At 45.0% G+C, this 16,931-nt stretch overlaps 1 protein-coding gene across 1 annotated transcript in view; it reads left to right on the forward strand.

The window, feature by feature from the left end:
- The first annotated feature begins 4,173 nt into the window (after positions 1-4,173).
- UBE2O (ubiquitin conjugating enzyme E2 O) overlaps positions 4,174-16,931 on the forward strand; it is a 33,843-nt gene continuing 21,085 nt past the window's right edge. The window contains exon 1 of the mRNA XM_069953378.1: positions 4,174-4,635. Coding sequence (XP_069809479.1) covers positions 4,258-4,635 — 378 coding nt within the window. The 5' untranslated portion in view covers positions 4,174-4,257. The remainder of the gene's footprint in view (positions 4,636-16,931) is intronic.

Raw genomic sequence — 16,931 nt, forward strand, 5'->3', positions numbered from 1 at the left:
CTGTCGTGAGGATGACCTTCCCATTAATGGTGTCCTAACAGAGTTCATGGCTTGTACAGTGATGTAGTCAAGTTAATGAGAACGGACATTTATCTTTATCTATGTAATTTGTATTAGTCATATTGTGGTATCCCACCACAGGTGTTTCGTGTTTCACACCTGTTGCAAAATTTTGTCTCTAGGTTGGTGATGAAGGTTTTTTTTATAGTTTCACCACAAGATGTCAGTATTTTATATGTATACTCTTATAGGTTGCACAGCTGTAGATAATAAAGGATTACTGTTTCTTATGTATTATGCACTTTTATTGTTCATTGGAGATGCTCTTTCTTTCTGATCTATCCCTCTTCCTTTCCACCATTCACAAGGTCTCTTACACATCCCTGTAGGATGTAGTCACTTGGTGGGAGGAAGTGTAGCTTCAGTTCTACTCAGATTCTCATCAGAGGACACACAGAGCAGACCTCCCTGCTGTACCCAAGCCATGGCCTGGCTCTAAGAAGCACGTGTATGCAGAAACAGCCACTTAGTTTCTCCAGCCTATCCACTATATCTACTATGCAGTGCTAGACACTACAAAGAGGGAAGAGTCGGGGATTATCCCAGTCCACGCCGTGAACCAGTCTAAAAGGTGCAGGGAAGTATCCTACTACACAAGAGGAACTAGCCTGGATAGAACAAAGCTACCAGAAGATCTACGTATTCTATCTCGCAGTGCAAGTAACCCTGGGAAGTCTTGGACACTTAGCTTCACTCAGGTAACCAAGGCTGGGGCTTGTATTACCCTAGTAGGACGAGTACCTTGACACTGTATGGCAGAAGGTGGTCAGACTATAGTCTAAACACGGGTACAAGTATCTCTCTCACTCTCAAGTATTTCTCTAAAGTTCAGGCAAAGCACAAGTACTACATTGGGTTGGGACACATTTGACAAGCTCCTCTCCTCTACGCTGCTCCCTTCTACTCTAAACTCTCGAAGCACCGCTACAACTACCTCTACTGTATTCTACTCTTCCAAGTATCTCCGCAGCACAAGCCAATTTAAAGAGGACCTGTCACCCCCGGTGACGGGGTGACAGGCTACTGACCCCCGTTAGAGCCCCCTATACTCACGTGATCCCGCCGGGTCCCGCTCCTGGAGATGGTCGGGGCCCCGAAGATCGGCGCCCGAAGCCTGGCGCGCTCCTCAGATGAGTCCAACACTCATAAAGAATTACAGGAGAGTCCAGCGCTCCGTCATTCTCTATGAGCGTTGGACTCATCTGAGGAACGCGCGCACCGGGCTGCAGCGGCTGATATCTTCGTGACCCGACCATCTCCAGAAGCGGGACCCGGCGGGATCACGTGAGTATAGGGGGCTCTAACGGGGGGTCGGGAGCCTGTCACCCCGGCACGGGGGTGACAGCTTCCCTTTAAGCACTAAAGTTTGTACAAAGATTGTCCATTTGCTGCCAAAGTGTTTTATACTATTCAGAGACTACACAGTAAAGCTTTTCTATTTTCATCACTGGAACTCAGTCATCTTTCATCCGCACCAGCACCTATACACCTCCGCTACACACATTGGGTCATTTTTTCCCCTTTCTGTGGGTGGCATTACCAATAGTCTGGGTGGGTCAATTGCCACTCAGGACTCCTGTGACAAGAGCCCAAGGGACCAATCACAACTTGGCAGGTCACCGACTATTTGTAGAACACTACAGACTGGGCACTCTACAAAGCAGGTATCAACATCACACCTGTGTGCTGGACTAGCACTGGCGTCATGACAATCACCATCAATATTGCAGGCAGCTGGAATGCCTCCTTGCCCCCCCCCATCCCTGCTTGATTGACAGTAACCTAGAAGTTGAGCCCTAAGCAGTCAGGTATTAGAGGGTGAGCAAGGAATCATTCCAGCTTGCAGCAGTTCAGGGGCTTAGGAATGCCTCTTTGACACTTTACTCCAGCTGAGTAATGGCACCTTCTTTGTAAACACAATCAGAAATGAAACCCTCTTATGCTGCGTGTACACGTAACGATTATTGTGCGAATTTGCGTGATAATGATCGAATTCGAACGATAATCGTACGTGTAAATGCAGCGAACGATCAAACGACAAATGAGAAATCGTTCATTTTGATCTTACAACATGTTCTCAAACCTTCATCGTTCGCAAAAAATTCGCAGATCGTTCCGTGTAAACAGTTGTTCGCCGATTTAACCAATGTGTGAGATAGGCTTAAGCGATCGCAAAACGAATTTTCCGTACGATATATTGTACCGTCTAAACGCTGATCATTACTCCGACATCGTTAATCGCACGATCGGGCCAATTATCGTTTCGTGTAAACGCAGCATTAGTGCCTCTACTAAATAATGTCTGGGCAGACAGAGGATTGAGCTTGAGAATCAAGTCAATGGGACGGAACTTCAAGTGGAGTTCGCTACCCAGCCGCCACTTGAAATTTCAGCGCGTATTCCATAGTGTGAACATACCCTCATAGTCTTTTACACATAGCGATTATCGTTCAAAAATTTGCGATAACTATCGAAATGTAGTGATTATCTGCTGATGTACATACAGCTTACGATTAGACTACGAGTGATAAATCGTTAATCGTGGTCTTTCAAGGTGTCCTAAAATCGACGCTCATCGTTCACTGATATTTTGCAGACCAGTTCGTCTAAACGGTTGTTCGCAGGTTCACCCTGGTGTGTGGCTTGGCCTTAAAGGGGTTATCCACGTAAGAGCGAAAAAATAAAATGCTAGCTGGTCTTACTCACCAAGCCCCCCTAGTATTTTGAGCCGCCTCCTGTCTTTCTAGCTGCTGCCATTCCTGGGTTAGGGTATGTGCACACTGAGTAATTTAGACGGAAAGTCAGTTGCGTAATCTGTCGCTCACGGATAGCGGCGCGCGCGCGTCTCCGCCTGTGTCATAAACTCCATTCTATGCACGGGCAGATTCCTTTCTCCCTCCAAAGAATGAACTTGATCATTCTTTGGACGGAGGAAAGAATCCGCCCGTGCATAGAGTGGAGTCTATGACACGGGCGGAGACACGCGTGCCCGCTGCGTGAGCTGGGAATTCCGCGACGGAGGTTCCGTCTGAATTCCTCAGTGTGCACATACCCTCAGGGTGGGTTCACACTGAGAAATCCGCATAGAGAAGTTCCTGCAAATTCTGCCATCCGTCGAAAGAATTGAACTTCTCTGCACGGATTCCTCAGTGTGAACCCACCCCAATAAGTTTATCTAGAAGCTGATCTATAACCAAGCTAGGAAACTACATTTCCCATCATGCATTTCCCTGACTGGTCCATTTTGTGTATTTGCCCCCTTAGCTTTCCTTCCTGCCCACTGCTGTCAATACTATTGCACAGTAAACATAGGACTGTTGTTTTGTTGTTTTTTTTGTGTGTTTTTTTTTACATAACATCACCGCAACATGTATTCCATACTAATGATGTAGCAGAGCTGACATGTGTATGATGTTGCTTTGTGCTGCATAACGGGCATCTGTTTACTGGGGGTGTAGTGTAGGTTTAGATCTCTGCTTGCTGACTGTGAATGAAAACATTCTAGTTCCATCAAGACTCTAAGAACAGATGCGCCCGCATCAGAGCTCAGCGGAGCTAAAGATCATCCGGCCGCTACGTCTCAAGGCAGCTCAGCTATTCAGCGGCCGAGGCTGGACACCACTCCCACCGCTAAATGGCTGAGCTGCCTTGAGACGTCACGCCTCAGGCCGCAGTTAAGACAAGGAAGCGGAAGCCGGACGAGAGAACGGGGCGGCGTGATCCAGGACCCAGCGCTGGAACTGGGGAGGTAAGTGACCAGCGGCCTCTATTTCCACCCCTTCCCTGGTCATACCCTAAAAATAACCCCTGCCCGGAGTACCCCTTTAAATTGTGGTCAACTGCAAGCTTATGGGCTTGTGGTCAGCTGCAAGCACCTGCAGCCCTATACAGTAATCCTTCATAGAACATATCCCAAGTGTTATTTTAAATGACAATGTTGGGTGACAACTATGACAGTGCAGATACTGCCATACATGTCACCCATCCATGGGGATGAGCCACTGCGCATGCGCTAGGAGGAAGGGCGCCTTTTGTTCCTGAGCAGCAGACGTTCCCTGCGCGTTACCCCGGCAACAGCATCCCTGCGCCTTAGTAACGACGTTCGGCGCTGTGACGTCACCCCGTTCTTCCGCCGCTCTTTCATTGGTAACCGCCCAGGCCAGCGGCATCTCCTCTGTTCTCTTCCGGACAACAACAATGGCGGATCCTGCGGACCCCTCATCCCCGGTGTCAGGCGAGTCCCCTCCGCCGCCCGGCACTGATGGATCCCAGCGGCTCCTCTTCTCACACGATTTGGTGTTCGGGACGTACAGAGGCCAGGGCCGGTTCGGCCTGGTGAGGCTCATGCACGGAGAGGACTCGGAGAGCGAGGAAGAAGCGGAGGATGAGGAGGCCGGCGGGGGCCGGAGGAAGGGAGGCGGCAGCAGCGGAGGAGGAGGAGCGGGAGGGGGAGAACGAGGGAGTCCCGGCTCCGATACTGCCGAGGAGGCCAGCAGGTTCGGGCCGCTGAAGAGGGGCTATGTGCGGGTGCAGTGGTATCCGGAGGGCATCAGGCAGGACGTGAAGGAGACCAAGGTAACGGCGGGTCCGCAGGGGAGGGGTCACGTGATCGGCCCCAGCATGATGCTCGCACGTGCGATACGCTGCGGATTTAGTGCGGATAACAACTTTGATAAGGTGTGTGAACATGCCCTAAATCCGCCGTCAGCAACTACAACTCCCAACATGCATGGACTGTCTTGGCCGAATGATGAGCAGATGGCCCCCATGATGGGTCTGATCCATGGCGAAGGGCACCTTGGCTCTCCAGCTGTTACAGAACTACAACTCCCAGCATACTGGGCTGAATGTAGTGGGGATAGCAGATGGCCCCCATGATGGGTCTGATCCATGGGGAAGGGCACCTTGGCTCTCCAGCTGTTGCAGAACTACAACTCCCATCATGCCTGGACAGCCAAAGCCTTCGGCTTTGGCTGTCCAGGCATGATGGGAGTTGTAGTTTTGCAACAGCTGGGGCTCCCTACCCCGGGTTAGGGAATATATCCTGGGTGTACAGGATCTGGCACAGTTATATTGCATTCCGGTGCAGGATGCTCTCGCCCGTGGCCTTCTGGGAACGTCCACCATAGTAGTAATGACGTCATTTGTTTCCATTAGTGCCGGACGTTCTTTAGAGCCCTGCCCGTCTCCGTCACTCGGAACCTTCCGCCCTCCAATTGTTGCAAAACTACAATTCCCATCATACCTGGATGTCCGAAGCTTTAGCAGTCTAGGCATGCTGGGAATTGTAGTTCTGGTTCCCCATCCCTCCGCTATTACATTGTAATGTTATCTCATCTCCCCTCTATGGGTTTGGGCCAATGAAAAAAATAAAAAGGATCCTGCCATGCTGGAAGCAGCAGGGAGCCCGTCTGCCGCTGGCACTTGCCGTGGCTTTCAGAGGCAATTATCTGAGGATGAAATCCCCGGGGTCGGCTACTGAATCTCAACCTTTGGCTTCCAAATGTGACTGTTCTGTGTAAACGTATGCGGCTTGTCACGTGTAGAGGACACAAACGTATGCGGTCACACACCCCGTTCTTTATGGCTGTGACAGATGGAGGAGACTCCTGTTTAGGCCTATGGAGGCGATTAGACAATAGCTTCTGCTAGTCATGGGATGCTACTGGTGGCCCGGGCTGTCAGCAGTACTATAGTATGTTATATCTGTGTACTGGCAGTGGATGGGGATGAGAATTGTATCTGGCCGGCTGTGAAATGGTTAACAGACTGGGTGGGGGAGAATGGTACATTGCAGTGTGTGGAAACCACATCAATAAGAGAGGCCTCTTCTTCCATCATCCGGCTGTGCAGTTCCGTCCTTATCTGTGACCCCCTGTGACATCATTATCCCGGATGATTTACACATGGCAGCCGGCTCCACTATTCTTACTGATGTAAATTATAGGCTGAGCTTGTGCAGTTACATTCAGACTGCAGCTCCTATTAGAAAGGGTGGGTTACTGTCATTTTTCTAGTATTTGCCGTATTTTCTGCTTTGTAAGACGCTCCCCCGATAAAACAGGAAAAGAAGTCTTTCAAGTGAATTCATCTTCACTGGTGGTCTGAGGCAGTGAAAGGGTCAAAATTTATTGAAAGGACACCACCACTTTACCACACTCTGACAGTACATCATACCCACACATAGACCGCTCTGCAGGGTGCACAATACACACCCTGCTGCTGCATCAAAATACACACACCTCTGCTACATAAACATACCCACAGACACACACAGTGCTATTACATCTATATACACACACCTCTGCTACATAAACATACCCACAGACACACACAGTGCTATTACATCTATACACACACCTCTGCTACATAAACATACACACAGACACACACAGTGCTATTACATCTATACACACACCTCTGCTACATAAACATACCCACAGACACACACAGTGCTATTACATCTATACACACACCTCTGCTACATAAACATACCCACACAGTGCTATTACATCAGTATACACACACCTCTGCTACATAAACATACACACAGTGCTATTACATCTATACACACACCTCTGCTACATAAACATACACACACACACACACATAGACACACACAGTGCTATTACATCAATATACACACACCTCTGCTACATAAACATACACACAGACACACACAGTGCTATTACATCAATATACACACACCTCTGCTAAATAAACATACACACAGTGCTATTACATCTATACACACACCTCTGCTACATAAACATACACACAGACACACACAGTGCTATTACATCAATATACACACACCTCTGCTACATAAACATACACACAGACACACACAGTGCTATTACATCAATATACACACACCTCTGCTACATAAACATACACACAGTGCTATTACATCTATACACACACCTCTGCTACATAAACATACCCACAGACACACACAGTGCTATTACATCTATACACACACCTCTGCTACATAAACATACACACAGACACACACAGTGCTATTACATCTATACACACACCTCTGCTACATAAACATACACACACAGTGCTATTACATCAATATACACACACCTCTGCTACATAAACATACACACACAGTGCTATTACATCAATATACACACACCTCTGCTACATAAACATACCCACAGACACACACACAGTGCTATTACATCTATACACACACCTCTGCTACATAAACATACACACACAGTGCTATTACATCAGTATACACACACCTCTGCTACATAAACATACCCACAGACACACACACAGTGCTATTACATCTATACACACACCTCTGCTACATAAACATACCCACAGACACACACAGTGCTATTACATCTATACACACACCTCTGCTACATAAACATACCCACAGACACACACACAGTGCTATTATATCAATATACACACACCTCTGCTACATAAACATACAAACACAGTGCTATTACATCTATACACACACCTCTGCTACATAAACATACCCACAGACACACACACAGTGCTATTACATCTATACACACACCTCTGCTACATAAACATACACACAGACACACACACACACACACAGTGCTATTACATCAATATACACACACACACAGTGCTATTACATCTATACACACACCTCTGCTACATAAACATACACACACAGTGCTATTACATCAGTATACATACACCTCTGCTGCATTAACATATCAACATACACACCTCTGCTACATAAACATACACACACAGTGCTATTACATCAATATACACACCTCTGCTGCATAAACATACCCACAGACACACACACAGTGCTATTACATCTATACACACACCTCTGCTACATAAACATACCCACAGACACACACAGTGCTATTACATCTATACACACACCTCTGCTACATAAACATACCCACAGACACACACACAGTGCTATTATATCAATATACACACACCTCTGCTACATAAACATACAAACACAGTGCTATTACATCTATACACACACCTCTGCTACATAAACATACCCACAGACACACACAGTGCTATTACATCTATACACACACCTCTGCTACATAAACATACACACAGACACACACACACACACACAGTGCTATTACATCAATATACACACACACACAGTGCTATTACATCTATACACACACCTCTGCTACATAAACATACACACACAGTGCTATTACATCAGTATACATACACCTCTGCTGCATTAACATATCAACATACACACCTCTGCTACATAAACATACACACACAGTGCTATTACATCAATATACACACCTCTGCTGCATAAACATACCCACAGACACACACACAGTGCTATTACATCTATACACACACCTCTGCTACATAAACATACCCACAGACACACACAGTGCTATTACATCTATACACAAACCTCTGCTACATAAACATACCCACAGACACACACAGTGCTATTACATCAATATACACACACCTCTGCTACATAAACATACACACACACACACACACACACACAGTGCTATTACATCTATACACACACCTCTGCTACATAAACATACCCACAGACACACACAGTGCTATTACATCTATACACACACCTCTGCTACATAAACATACACACACACACACACACACACAGAGTGCTATTACATCTATACACACACCTCTGCTACATAAACATACACACACACACACACAGTGCTATTACATCTATACACAAACCTCTGCTACATAAACATACCCACAGACACACACAGTGCTATTACATCAATATACATACACCTCTGCTACAAAAAAAAAAAAAAAAAAATATATATATATATATATATATATACCGTATATATAATATACGTACACACACAGCGGCACAGTCCAGTCAGGATGGTCTGATGCTGTCAGGTAACCCTGTCTGCAGAATATAAGATGCAGGCACTTTTTGATAGATATTTTCTTGATAAAAAAGTGCATATTATAAACAAAAAACATGGTATCTTATTTTTTATTTAATTTAGAGCGATTACCAGGTTGTTGCAAAATAGAAAAGAAAACATATACTTCCAGCACTACCAGTAGGGGTCCCACCACAGCCACTCATTGGCTTAGTGTTCATTTACCGAGTGCCAACCTCGGTGCCGGAAGTAGTACATAGTGGTGGTACAGAGTGTGAGACAGAGACCTCACAAGCCCAGGGCCTGATTCACATCTTATTTTATGTTTATAATATGTATTTATATAGCGCCAACAGATTCTGCAGCACTTTTTTTTTCTTTTCATTTTATAACACAATATGGGGGTTACATTTACACATTACAAGATTAAAGGATAATTTGTGCGAACATTTTATTAAAGGTATACAAATCCTCAATATACACTTATTACAGAAAATGCTTATAAAGTGGTTTTTTTTTCCAGCACTTACTACTGCATTAAGGCTTCACTTCCTGGATAACATGGTGATGTCACTTCCTGGATAACATGGTGATGTCACGACTCCCAGAGCTGTGCGGGCTGTGGCTGCTGGAGAGGATGATGGCAGAGGGATGCTCAGTGTCCCTCCAGTGCCCTGTGTCCCTCAGTGTCCCCCTGCCGTCATCCTCTCCAGCAGCCACAGCCCGAACAGCTCTGGGAGTCGTGACATCACCATGTTATCCAGGAAGTGACATCACCCTGTTATCCAGGAAGTGAAGCCTTGATGCAGTAGTAAGTGCAGGGGAAAAAAAAGCAATTTATAAGCATTTCCTGTAACAAGTGTATATTGGTAATTTGTGTAAGTTTTGAGGGGGAATACAATACTTAAATAAAAATGTTACAGCGCTGTGGCGGTCTTGGTACAGACAAGGTTCTTGCACGGACACTCTTCTCTGCCTAAATTGGTTCCAGCTCTAAATTCTAGAACCACAGAAATCAATGAACTCCCATTGATTTTAGTGGACGCCTGGCATGGCTTAGTTTTTTCCACAGTGACATTGCATTAAAATAAGCCGTTTTACACTGCAGCTACAGCAGCTGCTGATGAGGGCGTCCAGCAGCGACCCCACCTTTTAAGCTGTAACATTCATTGCAACATGCAATTCCTAATGTGTTCCTGTCCCAATATAGGTGTCCTGACAGCTACATGATGACGCTAAAGAGTTAAATTGGTGGGCGCTAAGCGCGGCTCCTGTTTGCTGATTGGATGAGCGTGCTGACATGTGATGGATGCCTTGCACCATTTTTGTGTTCCATTGACTGGATGATTGAGTATTTTTGATGAAAGCAAGCTCACTTTTTTTGACCTCAATGGTTGAGTCGGCCTTTAGGGCATGCTATATATAATGGTACAAACCCTTTAAAGGAGACCCGGGAGCGGGACTTGGCGAGAAGAGGTCAGTATAAGGGCATCAAGCTGGGGGTCGGGAGCCTGTCACCCCGGCACGGGGGTTGACAGGTCCTCTTTAAGTAAGCATGCACCTTATGCTTTTTGGGCGATGGTCTCTGGTTCCTGATTTGAGGTTGTTTCATCAATGACTGAATTCTCACAGGAAATTCATTATTCATAAACAGCTAATTCTATAGGTAGCTGTGTACTCGGCCAGCAGGAACTAGTGCCAGATTAATCATAACCATTCTTTTTTCAGACATTTACTTAGTTATTTATTGCCATGCATTGTCCTCCTATTAGGAGCATTGCCAGTCACTGTCATCAGGGTTGGATAAAGCATTGGGTACAATCACAGGCTTTAGTGCGCATTCACACAGTCCATGCAAGGAAGACTCACAGAACGTGTGAATGCACCCTTTGAGTGAGTGAGTTTTTTTTTTTTTTTTTAAATATATAACTTATAGTTTATTAATTTTTTTCGCTGAATTTTAAAAAGAATATACACACATCCAAGAAAACAAAATTGGTTCGCATACATAGTAAACCGTGCCAAATCAGTATACAATCATCAGAACATTGGTAGGCCTAAAATCTAATCTAAACAATGGGATACGCTACCTAACCTACTCCAATAATGCTAATGGTAAATGAGGCAGGCGAGTGAGGGTTTTTTTTTTTTTTTCTTTAACTCCTTTAATTGGACAAGGTAATATATCATATCATTGCACATCTTGTTACTCTGAGACACATGTATGAATATATGTGCATATCAGTGGCTCCAAACCAGTAGAGATGAACAAATTTACAGAAGGAAGGAAGCCAAGCCTTAGTTAGGATCAGCCGGCAGCTTATTAGGCTGCTGACTTTGAAGTCTTTGCCGCTACTTCCTGGGTGTTGGGAAAAGCTGGATCCAGTCCTGGGAAACTGGGAGACATTTCTCAGGACTGGATCCAGCTTTTTCCAGCAGACGGAGCCGCGCTTACTTCAAAGACAGCAGCTTGACAAGCTGCCGACAGACCCTAATGAAGCACTTGGCTTTCTTCCTACTGTATATGTGCTCCTCTTTATTCACCAGCCCTGTACTGTGATTTATAATGGTGCAACATAGTCATCACATCTTATAGTGCCCCCACACATCAGCATATTCACCTTTTAGGAACTTTGAGCAAACTACTTTAAGATTGGTGGGGGTCCAGCTTTTTGTATTGTAGCTGTCCAAAGCATGTAAAAACTTTTTATTTCTGCTCTAGAGTCATAGAGGCGTGGTCTCAAAGCGGTTCAATGCCCAGACCACACCTCTTGGACACTTCAGAGTAAAAATAAAAAGCATTTTTTCAGATGATTGGCGCTTCAGACATCTACAAGAAAGGTTTGGATAGTCTGGCTGCTTACATATCCATGTAGCCAAGTAATTAGTTTGGGACGTCTTTTCTAGCTGGCAGTTCCCCTATAACATGTCACTTTGGCAGGCCAACACAACGGCCAATAATTGTCTTGAGAGAATGAGTCAGGAAGCAGCAGTGAACTATAGGTAAGGTGTTCTGCATCATTAAAGAACACTATCAGTAAAGAAGGGGTTAATCGGTTAACTCTCCTTCCACATGCAATTCCTCAGGTGGCTGCAAACCTGCTGGTGCTGGTACCTGCTAGGACTTGTGCAGGCTGCCTGCAGCAACTATCGGAGAAGGGGTTAATTCGGGGTCAAACGGAAGCAGCAGTCATGTCGGCAGCTACTGAGGAGAGCCGGAAGGCTTTCGATCACCGGCAGAGTTGATCAGGCAGCAGTGGGTTAAAATGAGAGGGCTTTCTCCCCAGTATAGTATCAGGATGGGGACACGGGGCTTGTATTTAGAAACCGAGGTAATTATAATCCAAAGTCTCATTGCTGACTACCCTTATTATTTTTCATGTAGCCAAAGCTGATAGTTCCCGACCCGGTAAGATCCCGCACACCTGTAGAACCAACTGGTGTCAAAAAGTTATACAGATTATACTTTTTTAAAAATCTCCAGTTTCCCAGTACTTATCAGCTGCTGTATGTCCTGTAGGAAGTGGTGTACTCTTCCCAGCCTAACAGTTTTCTCTACTGCAACCTCTGTCTGGAGCGGGAACTGTCCAGAGCATGAGTTTTCTGTTGAGGATTTGGTGAGGTTACTACATATGGAACATCAATATGCTGATGTGTAAGCAAGCATAATCTGAAATCTTAGTATATCCCGTTATATGTATGTAATATGCTGTTATCCACTGTAGTAATGCACACAATCTCTTTACAAAGAACAATAATGTTTGATGCTTGAAGGTTTAACAAGAGATTTTGTAAGGGCCCTATTACACCAACCGATTATGACAGGAAGGGATTTGAAAAGAGGAGAGATCTCAGTCTTTTATGACCTGTTCTCTGTTTATAGTCAATTCCTGGCTTTGGATGAAAAAAAATCTGTCAGATAATCTGTTTGTGTAATAGAGCCCTAACTCTTAGGGTACTATTACACGGAACGATAATCGGACGAATTGGCCCGATTCGGCCGATTATCGCTCCGTGTAATAAATACAACGATCAGCCGATGACAACGATCATCGGCTGATCGTTGATATAGTTTAGACCCTATTTTTGTCGGGCGCCGACCGCGCACCGCTGCGTGTAGTAGCGGTGCGTGGCCGGCGACTAACGATATACATTACCCATCCACGTTCCAGGGCTGCTGCTGCTGTCCGCTTCTCCCGGGGTCCCGTGCGCGCTCTAGCTTTACAGCGGCCTGTCAGTTGGTAGGCCGCTCAGCCAATCACAGGCCGCGGTGGTCCCGGCCTGTGATTGGCTGAGCGGCCTACCAGCTGACAGGCCGCTGTGAAGCTAGAGAGCGCGCGGGACCCCGGGAGAAGCGGACAGCAGGAGCAGCCCTGGAACGTGGATAGGTAATTTATGCCAGTTTAGCAAGGGCTGCAAGGACATCGGTAACGATGTCCTTGCAGCTCTTGTCAAACGATTATCGGGCTGTGTAATAGGCCCAGTAAACGAGCAACGATCTAGCAGATTGCTGCTCGTTTACAGGTATTATCGGGCCCTGCTCGGCCCGTGTAATACCACCCTTATTTCAATCTGTCAGTTCAGCACTGAGATGTAAGCTTTATAATTTGTATGCAAATTAGGGGGAAAAGGCCACCAGGTGTTTTTTCCAAAAGCTTAGCAATGTTCAGCCTGTCAGTCATGTAGGATAGGAGAGAAGGGGCTGTACATTGCTGGGCTCTTGCAATTTAGGGGAACACTCCTATGGGCTTTATTTCTTAATGTACTTAATTTCTAAAGCTTGTATCTCAGCGCTGGAGCGGCTGATTATAATAAGAGTTCTATCTCCTTATTCAGGGCAAGAAGTCTTATTGTACATTTGCCTGCAAAAAACTGCTGCAGGTCTACTTTAAAGGGAACCTATCACCATAAAAAAGGCCACCTAGGCTATCAGCATCATGCTATAGCAGATATATTTATGGTAAAAAATCTTGTAATGTATTGATTGAAATCTTTGAACTTTCTATGCTAAAGAGTCCAGTGAGTGATATTATTGAGTGACTCTGCCCACTGGACTCCTTAACACAGGATGATCAGGGATTTCAATCTACAAGTTATACCGAATCTTTCCCCACAAAGATACATATCAATCTGCTCAGTTCTTCCTGCTCTGTAACGTGAGGTCCATAGATTAGATAGCATTGTCTTGCTGACAGGTTCCCTTTTAAGTGGCAGTGTAAATTGTAATTAAAGGAAAACTGTCAAATGGCTTTACATCAGTCACAGCAACTAATCACAATACCACGTAGGGGGTTAGAAGCCTCTTCACAGTAGAAGAAAAAATTATAATTTCTTTTAAATTTACCCTAAATTTCTCTCAGATGACAAGTAAGGTGGGCTAGTTGCCTCCATCTCCTGGCTTCTTGCCTCTTTCCACATTTGGTTGCCAGCTTCTGTGTTGTATGTTTTGGGGGAAAGTAACGTATAATACCTGATATAACCTCTCACAGTAAGCTTAGTCCTTGTACTGCTGTGCTAGTTCCACTGCAGTAATGGTATGGCACTATGGGCAGCCACTTGGCATCAGGACAGATGGCGCTCTAAAGAGCACTTGCCCTGAGAAGGGCGACCCTGTCCTAATACCCCTGCTGAAGCTCAAGATAGTTCTACACGTATGGTAGTAAATTCCCTAACGTGTTTCTGTTGCCAGCTTCAGCGGGGTTAAGTCAGGGTGATTGGAAAATAGACACAGATTGGTCTTGTTGATTTATATTCCCTCTGATTGTTCATTGTTTATCCAATGGTTCCTATTTTAAGTAGCAAGTGCATGGGTATGTATATATCTCATCAAGTTGGCAAGATTGTGAGTGTCTCGTACCCCTGATGAAGCTGTTATAACTGAAAAACATGTCAGGGGAGCCACATGATGCATAATTTATATGTTCCGATTGCTGGCATACAGATGTGTACGTGCTTTTATCTTTAGTGAAATACTGTTACATATCCAGCCCATTAAGACATACAGCAGTTTCCTATTCATTCTAAACAAGCCGGCTGCTTAGGGGTTTTACTGTTACATGTGGGATCCCAATGGCACATTTTTATTTATATTGAATGAATATAATTCCTGTACTCTATTAGTGATGTAGGTGTCCTGTAGCATTTTAGTGATGTAGATGCCCTGTACTCTCTTAGTGATGTGTAGTTGATGCAGGTGTACATACAGTCATGGCCAAAAGTTTTGAGAATGATACAAATATTAATTTTTACAAAGTCTACCGCTTCAGTTTTTAAAATGGCAATTTGCATATACTCCAGAATGTTATAAAGGGTGATCAGCTTAACAGCAATTACTTGCAAAGTCAATATTTGCCTAGAAAATGAACTTTCTCCCCCAAAACACATTTCAACGTCATTGCAGTCCTGCCTTAAAGGGACCAGCTAACATTGTTTCAGTGATTGCTCCATTAACACAGGTGTGGGTGTTGATGAGGACAGGGCTGGAGATCAATCTGTCATGATTAAGTAAGAATGACAACACTGGACACTTTAAAAGGAGGCTGGTGCTTGGCATCATTGTTTCTCTTCTGTTAACCATGGTTATCTCTAAAGAAACACGTGCAGTCATCATTGCACTGCACAAAAATGGCCTAACAGGGAAGAGTATCGCAGCTAGAAAGATTCCACCTCTGTCAACAATCTATCGCATCATCAAGAACTTCAAGGAGAGAGGTTCCATTGTTGCCAAAAAGGCTCCAGGGCGCCCAAGAAAGACCAGCAAGCACCAGGACCGTCTCTTAAAAGTGTTTTAGCTGCGGGATCGGGCTACCAGCATTGCAGAGCTTGCTCAGGTATGGCAGCAGGCAGGTGTGAGTGCATCTGCACACACTGTGAGGCGGAGACTCTTGGAGCAAGGCCTGGTCTCAAGGAGGGCAGCAAAGAAGCCACTTCTCTCCAGAAAAAACATCAGGGACAGTCTGATATTCTGCAAAAAGTACTGGGAGTGGACTGCTGAGGACTGGGGTAAAGTCATTTTCTCTGATGAACCCCCTGTCCGATTGTTTGGGACATCTAGTAAACAGCTTATCGGAGTAGACGAGGTGAGCGCTACCACCAGTCTTGTCTCATGCCACCTGTAAAGCATCCTGAAACCATTCATGTGTGGGATTGCTTCTCAGCCAAGGGAATCGGCTCTCACAGTCTTGCCTAAAAACACAGTCATGAATAAAGAATGGTACCAGAATGTCCTCCAAGAACAGCTTCTCCCAACCATCCAAGAGCAGTTTGGCAATCAACAATGCCTTTTCCAGCATGATGGAGCACCTTGCCATAAAGCAAAGGTGATAACTAAATGGCTCGGGGAACAAAACATAGAGATTTTGGGTCCATGGCCTGGAAACTCCCCAGATCTTAATCCCATTGAGAACTTGTGGTCAATCATCAAGAGACGGGTGGACAAAAAAAACAACAACAAATTCTGACAAAATGCAAGCATTGATTGTACAAGAATGGACTGCTATAAGTCAGGATTTGGTCCAGAAGTTGATTGAGAGCAGCCGGGAGAATTGCAGAGGTCCTGAAGAAGGGTCAACACTGCAAATATTGACTTGCTGCATTAACTCATTCTGTCAATATAAGCTTTTGTTACTGATAATATGATTGCAATTATATTTCTGTATGTGATAAAAACATCTGACAAACATACATAAAAACCAGAGGGCAGCAGATCATGTGAAAATATAATATTTGTGTCATTCTCAAAACTTTTGGCCATGACTGTAGGTGTCTTAGTGATGTAAGGTGTGTGTAGGTGCATTATCCATGTGCTTCTGCAGAGTATTGTCAGGCAGCCAGAGTCCCATTGATCTGGGGAGGATTCTCTCATTCGATGCAGCCTGTCTGCATTGTATCCTAGGAGTGTTCTGGCAGGAAGCCCATATGTTCAGCTCCAGCAGCGCTGGTATTTTCACACCATAGGAATTGCATCTATTACTAACACTG

This window comes from Dendropsophus ebraccatus, chromosome 14 (assembly GCF_027789765.1).
Source record: "Dendropsophus ebraccatus isolate aDenEbr1 chromosome 14, aDenEbr1.pat, whole genome shotgun sequence".
Classification (NCBI taxonomy): Eukaryota; Metazoa; Chordata; class Amphibia; order Anura; family Hylidae; genus Dendropsophus; species Dendropsophus ebraccatus.